At 36.1% G+C, this 21360-nt stretch overlaps 3 protein-coding genes across 4 annotated transcripts; 2 read left to right on the top strand and 1 right to left on the bottom strand.

Annotated features, from left to right (window-relative positions):
* The first annotated feature begins 3465 nt into the window (after window positions 1–3465).
* On the top strand, window positions 3466–7194 carry LOC132172047 (uncharacterized). 2 transcript variants are annotated; one of them, XM_059583480.1, is made up of 4 exons: window positions 3466–3557; window positions 4195–5433; window positions 5531–6509; window positions 6775–7194. In XM_059583480.1, the coding sequence occupies exons 2-4, from the start codon at window positions 4195–4197 to the stop codon at window positions 7029–7031; spliced, it is 2475 nt and encodes an 824-aa protein (XP_059439463.1). In that variant the 5' UTR covers window positions 3466–3557; the 3' UTR covers window positions 7032–7194. The 2 variants fall into 2 exon arrangements, with proteins under 2 accessions (XP_059439463.1, XP_059439462.1); XM_059583479.1 differs by having other exon boundaries at window positions 3936–5433.
* Window positions 7195–8396: 1202 nt separating this feature from the next.
* LOC132170515 (protein DEHYDRATION-INDUCED 19 homolog 3-like) lies at window positions 8397–14584 on the bottom strand. The gene is made up of 5 exons (XM_059581519.1): window positions 14257–14584; window positions 13063–13205; window positions 12105–12182; window positions 11302–11558; window positions 8397–8740 (listed from the first exon to the last, which is right to left on the bottom strand). Exons 1-5 carry the CDS (start codon window positions 14330–14332, stop codon window positions 8632–8634), a joined length of 663 nt encoding a protein of 220 aa, XP_059437502.1. The 5' UTR covers window positions 14333–14584; the 3' UTR covers window positions 8397–8631.
* A 627-nt stretch (window positions 14585–15211) lies between these two features.
* LOC132172297 (syntaxin-43-like) lies at window positions 15212–20477 on the top strand. The gene is made up of 8 exons (XM_059583769.1): window positions 15212–15712; window positions 17020–17296; window positions 18563–18652; window positions 18902–18979; window positions 19266–19343; window positions 19455–19520; window positions 19602–19682; window positions 19967–20477. Exons 1-8 carry the CDS (start codon window positions 15510–15512, stop codon window positions 20072–20074), a joined length of 981 nt encoding a protein of 326 aa, XP_059439752.1. The 5' UTR covers window positions 15212–15509; the 3' UTR covers window positions 20075–20477.
* Window positions 20478–21360: the final 883 nt, after the last annotated feature.

Raw genomic sequence — 21360 nt, 5'->3', positions numbered from 1 at the left:
TATATATATATATATATATAATAAAAAAACCTAATGACCACAAAACCCATATATTCACCTTAATTTTCACAGACAAGAGACAACCGATGAATTATATAATAATAACATTTTAAATGGAAGAATTTGATTTGTAGCTATCAACTTGTTGGATTTATGTTCTTCACCCCATGTCAAACTAATTTACTCAATGGACAAAAGAAGAAAAGAAAAATGATTATGCCAAAAAAGGAAAATAAAAAACTTGACCTGTAATTGTCAGAACCAAAAGGTTGGAAGCTCAAATCCCAGAGCAAGATAACGTTGACAATTAAAAAGAAAAGGGTATTATTTATTATACTTACTATAATTTTTTATGTTTTTTTATAATTATTATACTTAATATAATATGTGTGAATAGTTTCATGTAATTTTCTGCTTCCAATCATTGAGAGCATTTCCATACCAAACAAATCTTCCTATAGTAAATAGTTAAAGAGATTAATTACTTTTAACTTAATTAACTATTACTTTTATGGGACTTTTAAAATAATTTAAATTATTGTTGACAACTTGCGAGATCTTCTTCAAATTCTTGTTCTTTAAGAAATTTATTAATTACTTTCTTTTCACCTTTTTTCTTTTCTAGGACATTGAAGAGTATAATGTCCTCCTATCCTATGATGTCAAGTATAAGGTATATTATATTTATTGGTTGTGCATTAAGCATGTCAAATTTACAAGAACGTGTAAGTGTGAAACACGTGATGTAATAACTTAGCAACCACGTCATCATGTTTGAAAAGTTTGTTGACTCAATGTGCAAGAGATACAATGTTCTTTCTTAGTTTCTTTTCTTTTTTTACTTTTTAATGGACGGTATTTTAACTAAAAATTTACCTCAACCCTGTCTCATTATTGAGTAATGAGTAAGTAATGCTGATCTTGCGATTTTGACGTTGCAGTTTTAACCAATTCTATGATAAGTTATTGTTAAAAAAGAAAAGAAAAATTCAAAAGTTCGTTGAAACTGTTGAGTCAACACAATACGATAAAAATATAGTTTATAAAACAACTTCTCATTGTTAAGAACATCAATAGACAGAATAAAACATAACTAGATTCACTATAAATTGATTTCTTTTTAAAAGGGGTCGTCATAAGTAAACTAAAAAATGACCCCAAGAGTCAGTTTAACCCTAAAATTTTGCAAGCCAAAAGTGTGTTTTAAAACAAAATTATAAAAAGTATTCACGTGCCTTTTTTGCTTTTCGGGTGCATGCATCACTTTTATGGGAACTTTGTCATGCTCCTCACACATAATCGATTTTTGGTCGGCTTACCTATTGGTAGCCTTGTCACTTGTGAGCTTTCATTCTAGTAGTCCTTCATTCTTTGGGATTACTTACCCGAGCATGTTAAACCACGAGAATTAAGTGGTTCGGCCCATCGTGGGATGGATCGGGATTCCTAGCTCCCATCAGTTTTTTTTGAAATCTTGGTTATTAAATCTCATCTAAGGGTCTATAAACTGCCACGTATCTCACTAATTAAAAAAATATATATTTTATTATTTAAATTGTAAAAATAAAATATAAAACAAAATAAAAATAATCATAAAAAAAAAAGGAGTGGCTTCGGGCCCTAGGCCCTAGGAGGTGGCTTCGGCTACCCCTAATCGGCCCTTAGCCACCCCATACTTTTTTATTATTATTATTATTTTGTTTTATATTTTATTTTTACAATTTAAATAATAAAATATTATTTTTTTTAATTAATAAAACACGTGGCAGGTTATAGACTATGAGATTTAATGGTCATAATTTCAAAAAAAAAAAAAATTGATGGGCAATTTCAGAGCTGGGGATCCCGATCCATCGTGGGACATATCATGGCCACTTACTTCACTTTGTAGGGTCTTGATTGATAGCTAAGTTGCGTATGCTTCGTCATGTAATCTGCGTCGCTGCATCTTATCATTTCCCAAAGTCAGAAGCAACTGGTAAGTGGTAAGTACCGTTCACCTGCACTTCAACGTGAATGGGCATTTTCGTAAAATGTCAAACAATAATTAAGACACATGACTAAATGACTAATCATGCATCATTTGGAATTTGGATGTTTCTTTGTTGTTTTTTCAATTGTTTCATTTTTCATGCTGATTAAGAAAAATCTCTTAACTCAGGTTTGTATTGTAACGTATGATTTGTTTCTCATATTTTACAACTTAATATTTAAATTTTTGTTTTATGTTCAAATTCACAAACTTAATACTCATTTGTTGAATGGTAATTCAAAATAAGAAATATTTTCATGTTGATTAAGAAAAATATCTAATTCAGATTTATAACATACGCTTTGTTTCACATATTTTTACAATTTAATATTCATTTTTGGTTTTATGGCGGCCAAATTAACAACTTAGTAATCATTTGTTGAGTGGTCATTTTTACAAAATCAAAGAAAATTATAAGACTTATTTTCTTTCATTTATTTTATACTTTTCAAATAAAATAATAAAAATAATTCATACTTGTCTTTTTCGTTTATGTAGAGAATAAGAACCAAAAACCGTGAAAAGTTGGCTTAAGTGGTGAGAGCTTTGATTTTGGTGGCATTTCTATTCGATTTAAAGTTCGAATTCCTTTGGTGGCAAATAATTTATTGAGGCCAACCTGTCAGTGAAGCCAGAATATTATCGGATTCCAGTGGATTGAGCACTTTACACTGGTCTGAAGTTTACTTTATAAGAATAAGTACACGAAGTAGTCCTGCCATGAATAGAACCGACTATACTCTTGAATTTCATTGATTGGACACACACACACACACACACACACATATATATATATATATATATATATATGTGTGTGTGTGTGAAAATCATGTACTTTAAAGATAAATGTCAGTTTAATAAATTGAATTGAATGATCGTAACTTCTCCAAACCTAACGTAGAATAAAATTTTGTCTACATGCAAAACTCAAAGATAATTAAACATAAAAAATCATAATAATAATGGATCCAACCATATCGTGGACTTACTATATTTATATAACACAAATGATTAATCAAAAACAAAGATGTCTTTTTTCACTTTTTTTTTTTTATTTTATCTTTTTTTATTTTTTATTTTTATTATTTTATAAGTACGTTTTTTTTTTCCTTGCTTATTGAAACATAACTCTATATATGCTATTTTTTCGTCCTTGCCTTTTTGTTTCTAATTAGAAAAGTAAAACGTGTTTATGAATTATTTTTTCTAATTGCATTAAAAGAAAAAGTTCAAAGACCCGAAAAAAAAAAAGAAGAGAGTCAAATTTACTGTTTATCACCCCCCGGAGATAATAAGGGCATGTTAGTAATTCCACGAAGGATCCTCCGATGCAGTTGCGAAGTTGCGTAGGCCAAATAACATATACTCTGTCTCTACGGCTCTGTATATAAAAACGACAATAAGCCGAAACAGAGAAAGGAAACAAAAAAAAAAAAAAAAAAAGGAAAAAGAAAAAGAAAAAGAGAAGAAGAGGAAGCTAAGAATACATCCTCGTTGTTTTCCGGGGCCTTCTTCCTCCTCCCAGGTACCAAAACCTCTCTCTCTCTGTCTCTCTGTCTCTCTTTCTTTCTGTATTGATTTTTCTCTATTTGAGGATATATGTATAAATATTTGATGAATATATAAATATGAGCTATGTTTTTCTTTTTTCTTTTTTTTCTTTTTGTTTCTTTCTGGTTTCAGGTTTTTGGGATTTTTTGATATTTCATTGGGAATTTTCTGATACAAATGGTGGATTTTTTTTTTCAAAAAATTTATATTTGTTTTGGGATAGGTTTAAATTCGAATCCAACGGTAAAAAAGTTTGTGTCAAATTTGAACATATTTTGCAGTAATATATATAGAACAAATCTGAGATTTGACTTTTCTGATTTTTGGGTTTTTGATTTGTATGCTGAAACAGATCGGTGATAAGATATAATGGGTGAATGGTACTTTTTCCTTATCAGATAGCACTAGTTTTGCTACCCCATTTGAGTGGTAGAGCTTAAGCTAGAAACGCAAAAGCTTAAACAAAGAATCTTGGGGTTTTTTTGTTATATATGATTCGGTTCAATATCAGTTGATGGAATTATTAAAGAATCTTGATATTGTTTGTGTAATTGGATTAGATTAAGTAATTGGGGTTTTGGAAATTTGTGTATTTTTGGATGCAAGAGCAGATGGTGAGGGGAAAAAAGGTTAGTTGCACGAAGAATTTCAAGAGAAGGGATCGATCCATAGGTAAGGGTTCTGATGATTCAGATGACGATTATGTGGTTTCGGATGAAGAAAACGAGGTCTCGGATGCTTGGGATGACGATTATTGCTCTTCTTTAGATCGGCATGCATCAGAAGAGAGTTTTGGTAGTTTTGTTGAGGAGGAGGAGGAGGAGGAGGAGGAGGAGGTGGTGGTGACGAAGGTTGTTAGATCAAAGGTTAGATCCAAAGGACAAAAGCGTACATCGGGTCACCGTAAAATTGAGGTGAAAACAACGAGAAAGAGGAAAAGGGCCACTTATGATGAAGAAGAAGAAGATGAGGATGAGGATTATGAAGTTGATGAGGAGGAGGAGGATGAAGATGAGGAGTTTATACTGGATGAAGATGATTGTTCAGATGAGGAAGAGGAATCAGTGGGGAGAAAGAAGAGAACTAATACGAAAGTGCGCAAGCGAGGTTTGCGAAAAAAGGGTTCGGTTAGGGGTCAGAAAAGGAGGAGAAAATCTAACTTTTCGAAGAAGCCTTTGAGAAAGAAAAGAAGAAAGAATAGTGGGTTGAGTAGGGAAGTACAATATGATGATGCTGAGGATGATAACGGTGAGTTTCTTAATAATAGATTGGTTGTTAGAGAAAATAACAAGAAAAAACCAGGTCGAAGAAAGAGGAGGTATGTTGCACCTTCAGATTCAGATTTTGTGTCTTCCGGATCATCCGATTGTGACTATAACGTTTCTGAGGAAGAGAAACATACCATCTCTGAAGAAGAGAGAGAGCAAGTGAGAGAAGCCAGGAAGTTTTGTGGAAGTCTAAGAGCTAATTTGAGGGGTTCCTGTTTCCCCAGTAGAATTCAGGAGGTCAGCGATTTACAGCAGCAAAGAAATCCTCTGGTATGGAAGGGTAAGGAGAAGTTAGAGGAACCTTTGGGAAAGAAGGGTAAGGAGAAGGTGGAGGAAGTTAGAGCTGAGGTGGTAAAGCAGGTTTGTGGAATTTGCCTGTCTGAAGAAGATAAAAGAAGATTAAGGGGAACACTGGACTGTTGCTCTCATTATTTTTGTTTCGCTTGCATCATGGAGTGGGCAAAAGTGGAATCTCGTTGCCCTTTATGCAAGCAGAGGTTCAAGACAATCAGTAAGCCTGCAAGGTCGACAGCAGGAATTGATTTGAGAGAAGCACTGATTCAAGTCCCTGAGCGTGATCAGGTATCTTATTGCTTTCCTCTTACTGGATTCTGCTTTTTTATTTTGCATTTCTGGTTGCTTATTTCCGGGTTTGAAATGGGTTAACTGCTTTATACAGGTTTATCAACCTTCTGAGGAAGAACTCAGGAGTTACCTTGATCCATATGAGAATGTGATTTGCACAGAATGCCATGAAGGTGGGGATGATGGTCTCATGTTGCTATGTGATCTCTGTGATTCACCTGCACACACATATTGTGTTGGTCTTGGGCGGGAAGTACCTGAAGGTAATTGGTATTGTGATGGTTGTAGACCCGTTGCTCTGGCATCTTCAGGTTCCCAAGTACAAGATCATTTGCCTGATCAAAGGACTAGGAGCAACAACTTATCTAATAGACCACCGCCTATTGTAAATATTAGGGAAGGTTTAGACCTCAATTTAATTTCCTCACCTCGTACACCATTTTCCCATTTTGGGAATCTTTCATCTCCCAGATTTACTGTTGGAGATTCTCAAGCAGCTTCTCCAGTATCTGGAGCAGGGGCGCCAACTCTTTCAGGGAGACGCTGGATACATCGTCAAATACATCAGCTCAGGAACCTTAATAGAATTAATTCTATGGCTGCTAGAACTGATGCGAGTTCAGCTGCTAATTCAAGTACAGATTTTTTAAATTCTCAAATTAATCAAGAAGGCAGGGATACAACAAATCAACAAACAAGGGCACAAGAAACAGGGACATCATATCGTACATTCTTTGAGGATGGGCTACGGGACAATCCCTCTCCATCATTTCAAAATAGGGATTTTTTTTCCTCAAGATTAGGCTTTGTGAGAAGGCAAGCATCTCAGGACCGGACTAGTACAACTAATGACAGGTCTTTCAATGGGAGGTTATGGCCTGAACCTGCTGAGATGAATCCAATATCAGGTTATGAGCAACTACATCAATGCAGCAGACCATCAATCATTGGATCCGACGATAGTGTGTCACCTTGTACAGTTACAGAGGGGATCGAGTTTCCAATGGCAAAGGAACAATTGCAATCTTTGGTTAAAAGCCATCTGCAGAAGTTGGCCCGAGATATTGATTTAGGTATGCAAAAATTTATGTTCTTTTATTGACATCGTAGAGTCTACAAGAATCTTCAACAAATGCACCCAATTGGAATATGAAATCCTTGTGTCAGAAATACTGCCACAACACGCATGGTAAACATAAGAATGGGTTTCTGTTATGATTTTTCTCATATTTGAGGCTGCCACTTGTTATGATGCGTTAATACTTTTGTTGAGTTGATCTCTTGTTTTACATGATTATGGAAGAAAAGCTCAAGCTGCATTTTGTTCTTTTGATTCAGGAAACAATACTTTCAAGGACATTGCAAGGAGTTCTACACACACCATTTTGGCAGCATGTGGCCTTGAACATAGAACGAGCGAGGTTTATTACCCTGTTCCCCCAGCATCAGCCTGTTCCCACATTGAATTAATGGTGGGTGGACAAAAAAGTCTTATGAAAGGTTGTTGCTCTTCTTGTTTCGATTCTTTTGTGGGGGATGTAGTGAAGAAGATCATGGACACGAGAACCTCATCATGGTTGACTCTAGGTCTTTAGGGGATCAATGCAGCCGAGCCAACCTTGTCTTGCTGCACATCCTTTTTTGTTAGGAGTTGGACAAGAATTTGTTGTTAACGTTGTTGATAGTTGGTCATTCACTGACATTGAACATACAAGATTATTCTTACTTTATGATTTTTACAGTTAAATTAATTATTCAGATAGGAGAAGTCAATTTTTCTACTACTTTAATGCCTTGGTCTGCTGCATTGCATTAAATTCTTCTATAGGAAACTGAAATTGGTGCCTCCCTCCTAGTTTGGGTTACGTCCGGAATAAAATTGTAACTGGAGTTCTCTCCTTCAGTCTTGCAATTTTTACTGTTAATTTTTTTTATGATGGGAGATTTCCAATGATCTTTTTACGGAGCTAAGGCACCCTCTCTCCTCTTAATCATTTGTTGGGTGTTTTGCACTCTTAAATGGTAATCTCCTCTCATAATGGTTTCCGTTGCAATTAGCAAAAAAATCCCCTCTTCCCTGGCCCAGATAAAAGGACAGTACATTGACGGTTGGTTTCAGTTTTTTTTTTTTTGTGTGTCAGTTATATGTCTGGCGGGTAACTTGTTGGCTGTCGGTTATTTTTTGGATGTGTCGGTGATATCAGTTATACGACTTAATGATATGATTCTTGTTTCCAGCTTTTTCTTTTTAAATAAACATCGTCGTAAGATTTGGGGGAAAATGAGGCCACGGAAGGCAAGCGGGGTTGTGATGGAAGTAAGGCCGGGCTTAAAAAACAGGAAAAAAAAAATTCGTATCATTACGGCCATCAATGCTGTCACAAGATATTAAAAGAACTTCTGTTAAATCATTTCTATCGTACCGGGATTCAAATTCCAAGTAATTTTGATATTCAAATTGCTATTAATTTAAATAATAAATATAAGAAAAGCCTTATAAATCCCACGTGCTTGACTAGTTAGCAAGTGGACGAACTGCCGGAAACCTACTGAAACTTGTAAGCCCAATAAAGGCTCTCTCACATAAGGACCCATAACAATTAACAATATGAAGAATCTCTATCCCATGGTATATAGCACCAATACCAACTCCATGCTGCCTTCACTATTCCTACATGACTCTTAACAAGCTCACGCTACCTCATAGTGCTTTACCATGGCTGGATGATTCGTCGCTTGGATTATCAAGTTCAAGCTTTGCAGAACAAGAGAATGAAATATTTCCCACTGACCAAGGCATCCAAACATTCTCAAATTAGAAACTTCTCCCCTTTTCCCTCCCCTTTTTATGGGTACAAATGACCATTTGTAGCCAACAAGCACAAAAAGAGCCTATGGGTCATAAACCTCAAGGCTTCTGTGCTTAAACTGAATAGTAATCGCAAAATGAATGCCATTCATGGGAAGAACTCACTTTTTTCTTTTTAATTTATGACCTGAAATTAAAAGATGATATAGAAGTATGTTCAGGCCTAGCAACTAAAGTTTCACATGCGACATAAATTACACTCGTCATTACACCTTATTTCACACTCTCTGTTTGATACATTGGCATATTCACTACAAACAAACCATACATTGCAGAGCTCATGGTTGTAATTTTGAAGACCACTAAGCACCCATTAACAACTTTCTTCATAAATTGTCATCAAGAATGGTGGACAACAACAACCCATGAACAAACTCACATCTTTTTGCCTTCTCTTCCTGATCCTTGATAGAGAGGGGAGATGACCGGACATTTCTGTTGCCAAAAAAGCACAAGTATCAGAGTTGGCCAGAAAATTCAGACAAATTAGGAAATGATTTGACATATATTATCAGATGTATTGTAGTCTGATCCTAATTAAGTTATGAACCAGATACATTACGGGCCATAACAGAATCCAAAGGTAGAAGAAATGACTTCATACCTTTCCACTTTGGAAAGAAAAACATAAGATAAAAAAAATATGCAGCATTTGCAGAAGCAAAAGAAAGGTAGAATCGATCTTTTGTAACAATGGCCTCTGATTCTGCTGAACATTTCACACTAGCAATTGGCCATAAGCATTTCAATCAACAGCCCCAGCACTGAACACAATGTTGTGCAGACTAGCCCTAGATTTTAGGGATGCTTTTGTTGCAAAAACCAATTGTAATATATCTTCAGAATTAATCTTGCATGTGTAAGGATCAAATTTACATGGATGAAGCCAAAAAATAGGAATTTGTATTTTGGTAAGGACATGCATGATTAGGGCTGTTAAGTGAGCGAAGCGTCTCGCGAGCAAGCTCGGGCTCGGCTCGCATAAGATCGACTCGTGCTCGACTCGAATATTATATGAAGCACTTCGTGAACACAAATCCTAGCTCGAATATTAAACGAAACAAGCTCGGCTCGACTCGGCTAACTCGTGAGCTCGGCTCGTATAAGGCTCGCCTCGCTTATTAAGCTCGGCTCGTATATTTTTTATTAAGTAACAAATAACAATATATAATCAACATTACTCATTTACTCAATAATAACAAATATATTATATACCTTTGTTTTTTTTTTTGTTATTTATGTATATGTGTGTATATATATTATATATATAATATATGTATATATTAATATAAAAACATATAAGAAATATATATATATTGTCATTAATCATTTTATCATATGATATAATCATATAGTACAACCGCACAAGTTATTGTGTCATTTAATACAAATATTATAATTAGATAGTTTATACTTTGGAAATTGGAATCGTATATATCACATAATCATTAATCATTATATAATCATATGGTATATCTGCATAAGTTATTGTGTTATTTAATCAATACATTATAATTATATACTTTATTCTTATAAAACATATATGATGTATCACATGATCTTAGATCTAAGATAATATTAATATTAATTGTGAGATAATATGATCATAAAATTTAAGTATGAGTATACGACCATTAGATCATATGAATTTATTACTTAGAGTTTGAGTATTTCGGTTTTCTTGCTTCTGTTTTGTAATAAGGCTTGGCCACTCGATCTGCCTACTTGGATGTGAACTGAAGTACTGAACTTTGATCCAGATCTTTTAGGTCGTAGATGTGAATTTTAGTCCAAACCTTCGAGTTGTGGACATGAACTTCATCCTGGCTTTTGGGTTGAAGAGGAATTTGCGCTACCTATGCATTGGATTGCGTCTGTCTTATGTTTGTTTAATGTTCTTTAACATTTTAGTTGATTTTGTATGGATGATTGTGATGTTGGGATTAATCTATTATATTTGTTTAATGTTCTTTAGCATTTTAGTTGATTTTGTTAGTTTTAATTGTAAGGTTGACATTAATCTGATATGTTTGTTTAATATTCTTTAGTATTTTAAGGTGCAAATTATTCTGGATGATTTTTATAATCTAATACATCTAAATTACAAAAAAAAAAAAAAAAAACAAAAAAAAAGTCGAGCTCGAGCTCGAGCCTGGCTCGAGATCGAGCAAAATAGTCGAGCTCGAGCTCGAGCTCGAGCAAGGTACATAGCCTGTCGAGCCGAGCTCGAGCAGCATAGTCGGGCTCGAGTCGAGCTCGAGCCTGACTCCAAAATAAACGAGCCGAGCCTGGACAGCCAAAGCTCGCCCAAGCTCGGCTCGTTTACAGCCCTATGCATGATTGCGTGCATGTCCGCATGCACATATGTGCCTATGTGCGTGCATGCGCATGTATGTTTTTCACTACCAACAAGCTTTATCATGGTGAATCTAGCTTGGCCTCAGGGTAATGGGTCAGGAGTTTAAGCTTGCTGAGGTAAGATAGATTTTAGAATGTTTCAATGTCTGGTGTTCTATGCTTTCATTCAATGCTTCCTTTGCCATGCAAAGAAACAGATGGAAACCATGTTCAACTTTCCTAGTTCTACCGCAGAGACAGAGCATTCTTAATCAACCCCAAACCAAGCACTGCAGTACTCTATAGCATCATGATAAAAAAAAAATAAGACTATTGTATTTTCCCAAATCACACATGTATATACATAGAAATAGTACCATCATTCCCTCAGCCAATCTTCTAAGATAGATGAGAGTCTAACATGCTTCAAAGGAAGAACACACACACATATCTGTATACCTATGTTTATAGGTATATACACATGTATACCCTTTCATTTAGATTAACAGTTTTTGTGTATGTTCTGTTCCTATGTAATACCATAACAAAGAAGATAGCTATAGTTAGACCATATCAACATTGACATGGATCATAGTGCACAATCCAATATAACTCATTAAAAATGGAGAGAAAAAAAGTTGAAAAATGCAATTACATACCGCTTTGATACTTTCTCCTCTGAGATTTTCTTGACAGAGCTTGTTTCAGTAGAAAACGGAGGTTGACCACTTACAAAATCATCAGCCATAGGCAAAATAAATGATGACAACAATGGATCTGGTGCTGCATTTGATGAGGAGACTATACAGGAAGATCCCCCAAAAAGGGACTGGAAATTTCCTTCTCGCAGCTCTTTCCTCAACAAGGATAGTGTAGAATGTGCCCCACTTTTACGTGATTTCCTCTTGCGCTGCATGTAATCACTTGTTAAGGAATTGTGGTTACCAGATACAATGTAGGTAACAGCCACGAGAAAGACAACCAGAATGAAATGTAAAATGACTTAAATTCTGGAAGTACATTCGTGGAATTGAAGACCAAGAAAGAACAAATTTAACACTTCTTTGAAGAAAAGTTAATTGACATTCACACGACTTACTATTTATTTCATGGTCTCCCACTAGTATGTTCTTCATTTTTTAAAAAAAGGAGAAGTGAATAAGGGGAACTCGGGCAGACAAATAAACGAAAGAAATAAGGGGAAGGGGTGGATGAAGAAAAATCAATTCTTCTGATCTTTCCAGAACCTTCAGAGGAACCGACTCTTCTGAGGAAGCGCTTGAAAAGAAAATTGGTTACTTAAACCATTAGAGATCTGATTTCAATTTCAACTATTCTTTTAGATGCCAGGCAAAACATTATTTCTACAAGTTAACGTTCAGTGAAATACAAAAACTGATTTGAGCACAATGCATGAGAAATTCTGAAGAATACTTGTAAAAGACAATAACTCAAAGGATATCTTGAATATGTTTCCGTGCTGTAGGGTTATGTGTGCAACCATGTCAACCCCCACTCTCATTGCACAAACTGGACATACCTGCAGATAAACAGTCCCCACAGTGAGCAAAATTAAGGTTCACCCACTCATTAGGGAAAGGGGAAAAATAGTGTATTTTTATCTATCACATAACAAATAAAAAAACTCTAAACGAAAGGTTAAAACTCAAGATCCTAGACCAGACAAAGCAGTAATCAAACTTAAATTTTCAGTCCATGCATCTCTATCCCTGCGCCCTACCCATACTAACCTTCCTATATCCCACCCCACGGGTGGGTTGAAGATTGAAGATACACCATCACGTGCAAGTGGCTTTGTCAAAGTCAAGCCCCCACCCTTCCATACATACAAGGGGGGGTAGCATCAGTTCAAAAGCTCATTGGTGGCTGAATTTACTAAGAGCCAGAGCAAGGCATATAATCTCTTACATCAATTTTTTTTTGTATATCTATCGATGGATTGGCTTAATTGGCTAGAATACCAAGTTTTCTTTAAATGTTTCCCTTAATAAACCTATATAAGAATTCTAGCCATCGAGAACAGTAAAAATTGAAGCAGCTGCAACCAAATAAGATGGGAGGAAATCACTCAGACCAGCTTAACTCTCTACTGGCTTAAACACCAACCACAAGGATCAATTAGATGAATCAATAGCCATGCAGAGAAACTCCACTAGTTGGAATTTAAGGCTTTGTTGATTTAGTTGAGGAAAACATTACTTGAAAAAAAAAATGCTTTATTATGCTATCCATTAGATGCCTAGAAAGAGGAAATTACAAGTATTAACTGGCTTTTCAATAATCATGTATATACAATGAACAAGACATTTTGCAAAAAAGATATTCAATAAGTTACAAAATTTTGCTTGTTAGTTGTTACATGTGCAGATGGTTATTAAAATACATGAAAGGAGTAATACCCCATTCTTTGCCTCCACAGGATGCTCTTCGTCAATGTGGCAGCACAATCCAACAATATCGAAATACTCTGAACAGAATGGGCATGGAAACTCCTCCCTTATGTCATCATCCCCATCAAGTTCTTCAAACCCCATGAACATATCTGCATTTCACAACCTTGTTTCAGTAAGTGCCAGCATATATCTAGTGCATACACATGGCAGATCAACCAATGCCTCCATTTGGTCAGTGAGAAATCTAAGTAAAACAAAATTGAGAGGAAAACACAAGAAATGCATGCCTCATATCAAAGGCTCAACTCAAACAAAGCTTAATAGTTGGAGGTTCAAAGTTCAATTCTATTCTACTTCATCATTATTCTCACAACCCAATGGAGCATAAAGGGGAGGGTTTTGTAAATTGAGTCCAACAATCTGAGCTATCAAGATCCACATGTTGGTTTCTTTCCCGGCCTTTCCTCTTTAAAAGATTAAACAAAAGATACTTTTTGAAAAGAAAAAAAGGCAACTACGAAACCAAACAGTGGAATCAAGTTCAGCGAAGACATCTTTTCTTGGCTCTAATTGATCCCAAAAATTAAAGAGTAATGCTAGAAACTACCACATCTATATGAAAAACAATTTAAGCTCTAACACTGTAGTCGCCAAAATTTCAATCATTTCTCAACTACCAAGAAGACCCACAAACGGAAGAGAGCCATTCAGGCCTTATAATCGTATCAGTCTCCCTAAAAGTGAGTTTTTTTTTTTTTTAATTTATTTATTTATTATTATTATTTTTTTATCTAATCAAAAACAATAATCATAACAATCTAAGGTCTAACCATATAGTCACCAAAATTCCTTTATTTTCCCAGCTACCAAACAACCAACGAAGTGTGTTACTCGGGAGATATAATCATTCCAACCTTATTAAGTGTAAACCTATTCCATTTCCCACCTCTACAAAGCCAAGCACCTGAACTCTTAACATTGCATTCACCAAAATTTTCCCTGATTTTTCAGCTACCAAACAACAAAAAGCAAGTGCGTTACTCAGGCTATATAACCACATCAACCACACTAAAAGCAAACCTTTTCCATTCCCACATCTAAATAATCAAGAACCCAAGCTCCAACACTTGCCCTTTCCTACCATTTTCTCAACCACCAAACAATCCCCACAAGTAGAAGAAAAGGCTCAATCGAGCTCACCGGATCGCGATTGAAGAGCGGACTGGTACCGCTTCGAAGCCGAAGAGAGACGAACGCTCCACGAATCACCATCCATAGCTCAACCTCCTCTTTCTCTGTCCTCCTCTCGCTCGAATCAATTCCAATCTATACCCCACCGAAACGCAGCGTTTCAGACCTCAATTATGCGCTCCAAACGAGTCCGATCTCCTTGCTGACTCAGACCGACTTCGATTGCGATGAGGGATACAGAGAAATTGGGCTAGGGTTTGAGCTATAAGAGAGAGAGAGAGAGAGAGTGAGAGAGTAAAGGATTAATAAATGCAAATTTCACCGAAAGAGGAAGAGAGAGTAATTCGCCACTGCGGCTCTATATTTGTACCTTTTCTTATTTTAATTTTTTTTTTTATTTAGATTTTTCAAAAATACTTTTTCTTCTTTTTAATTCAGTTCATTAAATTGATATATAACTAAAAATGTATATAGTTAAAGGAGTTATGACGGTAGGTATTATTACGAGAAATGATATAGTGTAATAAAAAGATTATTTATTTTCATAAGTCTTATTTGGCAAGAGTCTATAGACCCTATCCATAATTATTGTAACTCCATCTACTAATGAACCAATGACCTCTTACTACTTAAAATTTTTATGGGTTAAAAATAGTTTTTTTATTACACTATAGCATATTTCTATTATTATTTAAAATAAAAATATTTACCGCTAAGGATATTGCGCTTTATGTGTGAATTGAATATATTTTTATCAAATTTTTTACGGTTTATGTTATAAAATTTTTTAAGAAATTCTGATGTCAAATATCTTACAAATATCACAAAATTTAGGTAGTAAGATTTAGTAACCATTTATCAGCTATGGTAAAAAACAGTTATAGCTAATAAATTTGCCAACTTTTAAAAATATTTATGAGATATTTGTATTGGTTGTAACAATTTTCTTGACCCGTCTAAACAAGACTGGCCCTCCAAATTGGACTAGTCCAACCGTTTTGTGTAAAAGAAACGCTGAAGTAAAAGTTTCATACAGTTTCCAGTTCCGCCGGGCACGTGACAGCCCGTCCGTGCAAGTTGCCGCCCCTCCCTCCTCTCTCTCTCATTCCCCGATCACCGATCACCGCTCACGTGACCTCCAACTTTCCCTCACTTTCTATCGCTCTCGTTCACTTTCTCGCTCGGCCATGACCCAAGCTCCGTGCGTTTTTGCTTCCTCAGATCTGTGCCTTTGATTTTCCGATCTGAATTCGAGCTTCTCGATGGCGACGAGGAACCGGACTGTGATTTTCAGAAGGTACAGAGATGCGTTGAAGAGCGTTAGGGTTCCGTCGAGCTATGCAGCGGCGGCGTCGTCTTCGACGAGCTCAAGCGGTGGTCCAGTGATCGAATTGGTCAACGCCTCGCTTCTCAATCCGAATCGATCCTATGCTCCGCTCAGCACTGAGGATCCGGGTAATTCAAGGTCTCTCTCTCTCTCTCTCTCTCTCTCTCTCTCCACCCGTTTGGTTACTGAGAAATTGTCGGCAAAGTAAAGAAATTAGAGTTTCAATCTATCTAGCTGTTTCTTTTCTTACTACTCAACGGAGACTAATAAGCTGGCTAATTACTGTAACTGAGCTGAGTTCTTCATAAAATTCGAAAGCTGGACAATATAGAAGGTGGATCAGTAAATTATGTTTTTTTTTTTTTTTTGCTTTGCAATAGTTTATCCTCTTGGGCATGAGGATAAACTGCTTAGCCGGTCAGGGTGAAAGCTCCTGGATTACCTGGTAACTGGTTCTGATGGGTGGGGTCAGTTACCCGTAGGAGTTTGATTAACAGTGAAGATTGTTGTACATTATGCGTTTGCGACATGCAATTAATATGAGTAAAGTTCTCCTACATTATCAAAAAAGAAAAAAAAAATTATAAAAAAAAAAAAAAAAAAGAATCTGACAATTAGAATTTCAATTAAGTATAAGATTCCTTAGGAGCTCTTAATTTTCGGGCTCGCTGTAGATGCTGCGATCCTTTAGATATGTAAATATTCAAATTGGCTAAGAGGAGTGATAGCCTTGATTCTTGAAGCCAAATAATAGTAGGTTGTGTTTAGACGCGGGATGTGCGCTTGCTGGACTCTGCACTTGTTTATAATTGGGGACGATCAAATGTGTCTTATAGTCCTGAGTGTCACTAGCATTTCATGAAAGGAAATAGACAATAATGTAAGTATAAAGTTTTTGGAATTACTTATCAAAAATAAATAAAGTTTTTGGAATTGACTTGAAATGTATTTGGAGAGCTGTAATCTATGAATATGAATATAAGGGAGGGGAGCATTGTAATCTGAGTTTTTCCGTGTTTTGTATTTTTCCAATTTATCTGTGATAAGACTTTGTTGGATGGAGTTAAGGAAGGTTTGCGGTAGATTTTGTAGTTGGCGGCAAGTGCGTTAGGCTTGCCCCCCAATACGCTAGCAAATAGTTAGACTTGATTTATACAGCAGTTGGTGCGTGGGTACATGAAATGAAAGGCCAATGGTAGTTCAAGTAAGAGTCATGGTTCATCTAGAGGGTGCTGTGAGACAAAGGGAGTTTGTGGGACACCAAAAGGCTCTCTAAAGTAATGTGAATAGATCTATTGGAGGTGAAACAAAGGGAATTTAATTTTTCTTCTTATTTTAGCCTCTCTCTTTTTTCGAAGTTTTTATTACTGTACATTTTCCTCTTTTTGGCATGCAAACGCACAGCAAATTTTAGTTGGAAAGTAATATTGTTTTCTTTGCTGCAGTAAGGGTGCACTTACTGTGGGTCTACCTCCAGCTTGGGTGGATGTGTCTGAAGAAATAGCGACAAATGTGCAGCGTGCACGGATTAAAATGGCTGAGTTGGCCAAGGCTCATGCAAAGGCTTTAATGCCTTCTTTTGGGGATGGTAAAGAAGATCAACATTTGATTGAGGCTCTTACACAAGAGATAACTGGTCTGATAAAGAGATCAGAGAAGAAACTACAGAGACTTTCAGCAGCTGGGCCTTCCGAGGATTCAAATGTTAGAAAGAATGTGCAGGTATGGCCTGCAGTGCAATGTGTTACTTATCACTGCTTGCACAACTATGTCTATTTTCTCCCATATCTTGAGTTTTGGGCAAGATGGTTCTCAGTTGTTTTATTTCATATACTGGAAATGCACCGTGGGTCTTAATTTGACTGTATATTACATCATTTTAGAATCTTTTAGTTCTGAATTAGATGCATGTGAATGAGAGGATATTAGGGAACTAATGATGATAATTCTCTGCCTTCTGTCTCTCTCTCTCTCATCCTTCATGTGGTTCAAGATCAATTTGCCTTAAAAGCTATAAGTTCCTTTAGATTTTATTTTTATTTTTCAAATCTTGAGGATCTTTGTGTAACGACACAAGAAAAGTGTTAGCCATATTTACACTGCAAAAAGATTAGTCAAGTTGCAATTGGAGCTTCCTAAAATCATTTTTAAAGCTCAGTCTCACATAATAAGGAACTAATGTGAGACTTAACACTTATGAGTACGCTTATAATCGACCCACTCAATGTGGGTAATTCATCTTCACACTGTGGGACTAACTTTCTTTAGTGCCACAATCTCTCCCACTAAAATCCCCGATGTCTTCATCAAGGCTCACACTATATAGTGCCTTAGCACCATATGGTGTTATTATGTTGCTATGATATAATTTTTAACAACCAAAGAACAACACTAATCACATTTGTGCTATCACTCTAAAAGGATTTGTTAAATTGGAATTGAAACTCCCGAGAATCACTTATAAAGCATAATCTCTCCTAGTAAGAAATTAATTTTAGACTTAGCATCTGTAAGCACATTTGTAATCCACCACTTAATGTGGACAATTCATCTTTCCATTGTGAGACTAAATTTTTGGGGTGTCACTTTAGTACCTTGAGTTCTTCCCAATATATTGTTCAGGTTACAAGGTTGAATGGTTGTGGCAACCATGTGTTGGTCGCCCATCATCACCGATCGTTTCTAGAGCAGTGAATTTGCAGGATTATGGGCATCCCTATATTTGTTCTTCTGTTCCTTCTTCCCTTGGTCATGTTGAGAAAATACCTAGGATGTCATCTTTTAAATTCTACCTGGAGTCCAACCATGCAGGGGGAAGAAGATAATCCCTACAATGCTGGTGGTCAGTTGGTTTTGGACTCTGGTCTATACCAGCATCCTACATATGGCATATGCAACCAACGTAAATATATACATGTCAACTTTTATCCTCTCAAATGGTGGGCTATTTTGGTGAACTATGCTGATGTTTGCAGTTTTCTGTTGCAGCGCTCTCTTGCCACTGACCTTCAAAACCTTTCAATGGAGCTTCGCAAGAAACAGTCAACTTATTTGAAGCGCCTCAGGCAGCAAAAAGAGGTGCTGAACATATTTTCCTTTTCTACTATTCAATGGGCACATATCCTTAGACTTGAATTTGCAATTTATAAGTTGCGCAATTCATCGCATCATCTTTTGTAACTTGAAAGGCATAGTTCTAATATACCGAGTAAAACTGCATCGCTCAATGCTGCTTCCTTTCTTTTAATAATATCTTGGACTGATCCCTTTTTGTAGCTTATAAAACATATAATTTTAAAAAAATCCTGTTATTATTTTGTGATTTAGGGTCAAGATGGGGTTGATTTAGAGATGAATCTAAATGGAAGTAGATCTAAAATGGAAGACGACGATTTGGACAACATGGTATGTGCTTCTTTTAACCTTCTCCTTGTGCATTTGGTTAAACTAATCATATGCACTATTGGATCACATGAATATGTCACCCCAAATTCTTTGTATCATACAAAATTTGTTCTGGAAACTTAGCTCTGTGTTGTGCGTAAACCCCCCCCACCCCCTTTTCTTTTTCTGCTATAAAATTTGACAGTATTAGACTTACTTATCAAAAAAAAATTTGACAGTAGTCAGTTGAGGTCTTCATGCATTCTTACCTCAGATGAAGACCAATAAAGTCTATATAATATGTTAGGTATTTACTGAGCACCAGATGGCCAAGCTCAAGAAAAGCGAGGCATTCACAGCAGAGAGAGAAAAAGAAATCCAACAGGCAAGTGAAAGCTCTTTGCACTAACATCAAAATAACTTCACACTGACCTTATGCTATTTTCTTATTTAATTAAAGCTAGTATTTTCATTCTTTCTATATGTTGTTTTGTAGGTTGTGGAATCCGTAAATGAGCTTGCTCAGATTATGAAGGATTTGTCAGTACTTGTGATAGACCAGGTCAGGAACCTTTCCCCCGTAATAAGTCCACAACTCTCTCACATATCTAGGCTCATTAATTTAGTGTCTCTCTACAAGCAGGGTACCATTGTTGACAGAATAGACTACAACATTCAGAGTGTGGCAACGACGGTGGACGAGGGACTAAAGCAGCTAGAAAAGGTCCTCTCTTTCCTCATTTTTCATTTTATTCTGGAATTTCTTCTAAAGAAATGCTATATATACTTCTAAAGGCTTACTCCTTGAGTGGCCGTAAAAATCACTATTGATGTTAAATATACAAATTAACCTGTCCAAAATCTAATGGTGAATTTTACTGTCACAGCAAAGAGTAAATACTTGGGAGTAAGCACTTATAAGTACATGTAGCATTTCTTTTTCTTCTAAGATTCTCTCTCTCTCTAGTTTTATATAGCAATGTGATGTTGGGTGCATGGGGCTTGCAGGCAGAGAGAACACAGAAAAAAGGGGGGATGGTGATGTGCGCGACAGTGCTCATCATCATGTGCTTTATCATGTTGGTCCTACTAATCCTAAAGGAGATATTCTTGTGATCCCTGAGCTCTGTTATCTCCTGATTTTTCCTTACATTCTTATTCTGACCCTCCCCTGAGACTTTTAACATGCTCAGAAAATAGAAATGGTGATGCGCTCGGTGCTGTGCCTGCCTGCAGAAGATCACATGGGTTTTGAACTGCCCCAGTATAGTTGATAAAGAGACTACCAATTTTTTTTCCTTTTCCTGGTTTTTGAGGAGGGAAGAAGTGGCCAGGAAATGTATAGAGCAGCTATTGTAAGTTGTTCCTTGGGGTATTATTGATTGTTTTGGTTTGTCGGGGAGTGGTGGCTTGGTTCCTTCTGGTGGGTCTATTTACTGGGAGATGAGGCCGTTCTATATTTTTGTATTGATTTTTTTCTCAAGCAATAAAGTTGAATACATCCAATTTAATACCTCAACTTTTGGTATGCTATTTGAAGTTACCTCCTCCACATAAGAATTCAACCGGAAAATCTGCAAAAAATTTCATCCCCGTCATTTTTTTTTTTCTAGTTACTTTATCATTTAATCACCGGTGGATATGTCGATCATCATATCGTTTTTAGACCTAATTGTTGCTAGAGCTTTACAATATAAAATTTGGATCTACATGTTCGCGTGTAAGATTTTGGTGGGTAATCCGACTCATCCGAGCAGAAGTAATGCTATGACATTATCAGCTTTTTGATCAAGAAGAATTTGTTAGAATATATGTGATTTTTATCTCGAGGAAAATTACCAATTTGAGGAGGACCATTACCTGAACTATTTGTTTGCTTCAAAAAAATTTGATCCAAAGCATCTAAAAGAAGGATCGGAATTCCTTACAATTGATTACCCCAATTGTAGTGTAATCAGGCATGTAATAGAGAGAGGTCCCAATGTACCCATGTATGTGAGCACCTACTTAGACAGGTGAATTCATCAGGGGCCTACAGGAAATTGTAGTTAATTTTGATCCCTAAAAGAGCTATATCAAAAAATAGGTGATGAGAGCCACAACATGCCACAACAATCACTAGTTCTGGTCTTTAACTACCGGCTGTTTGCTTTTGTTTATACTTGAAAAATAAAATAAAGGAAAGGAAAATGTTATATCCTCTTGTACCATCAATAATTTTGATGCCCAGGCCTAGATGGAAAAGTACCCTTTTATAGTAGGTGGAAGAATGCAGGGGATCAATTTGGGAAATAAAGAAGGAAGGGAATATGCTTTGAAAAAATCTAAATATTTTAATGGTAATTGTTGTGACGACGACTCCTATTACAGCAATGCCATCATAACAAATACTTATCATAGGT

Source organism: Corylus avellana, chromosome ca2 (assembly GCF_901000735.1).
Source record: "Corylus avellana chromosome ca2, CavTom2PMs-1.0".
Classification (NCBI taxonomy): Eukaryota; Viridiplantae; Streptophyta; class Magnoliopsida; order Fagales; family Betulaceae; genus Corylus; species Corylus avellana.
This window is presented reverse-complemented; position numbering and strand designations above follow the sequence as displayed.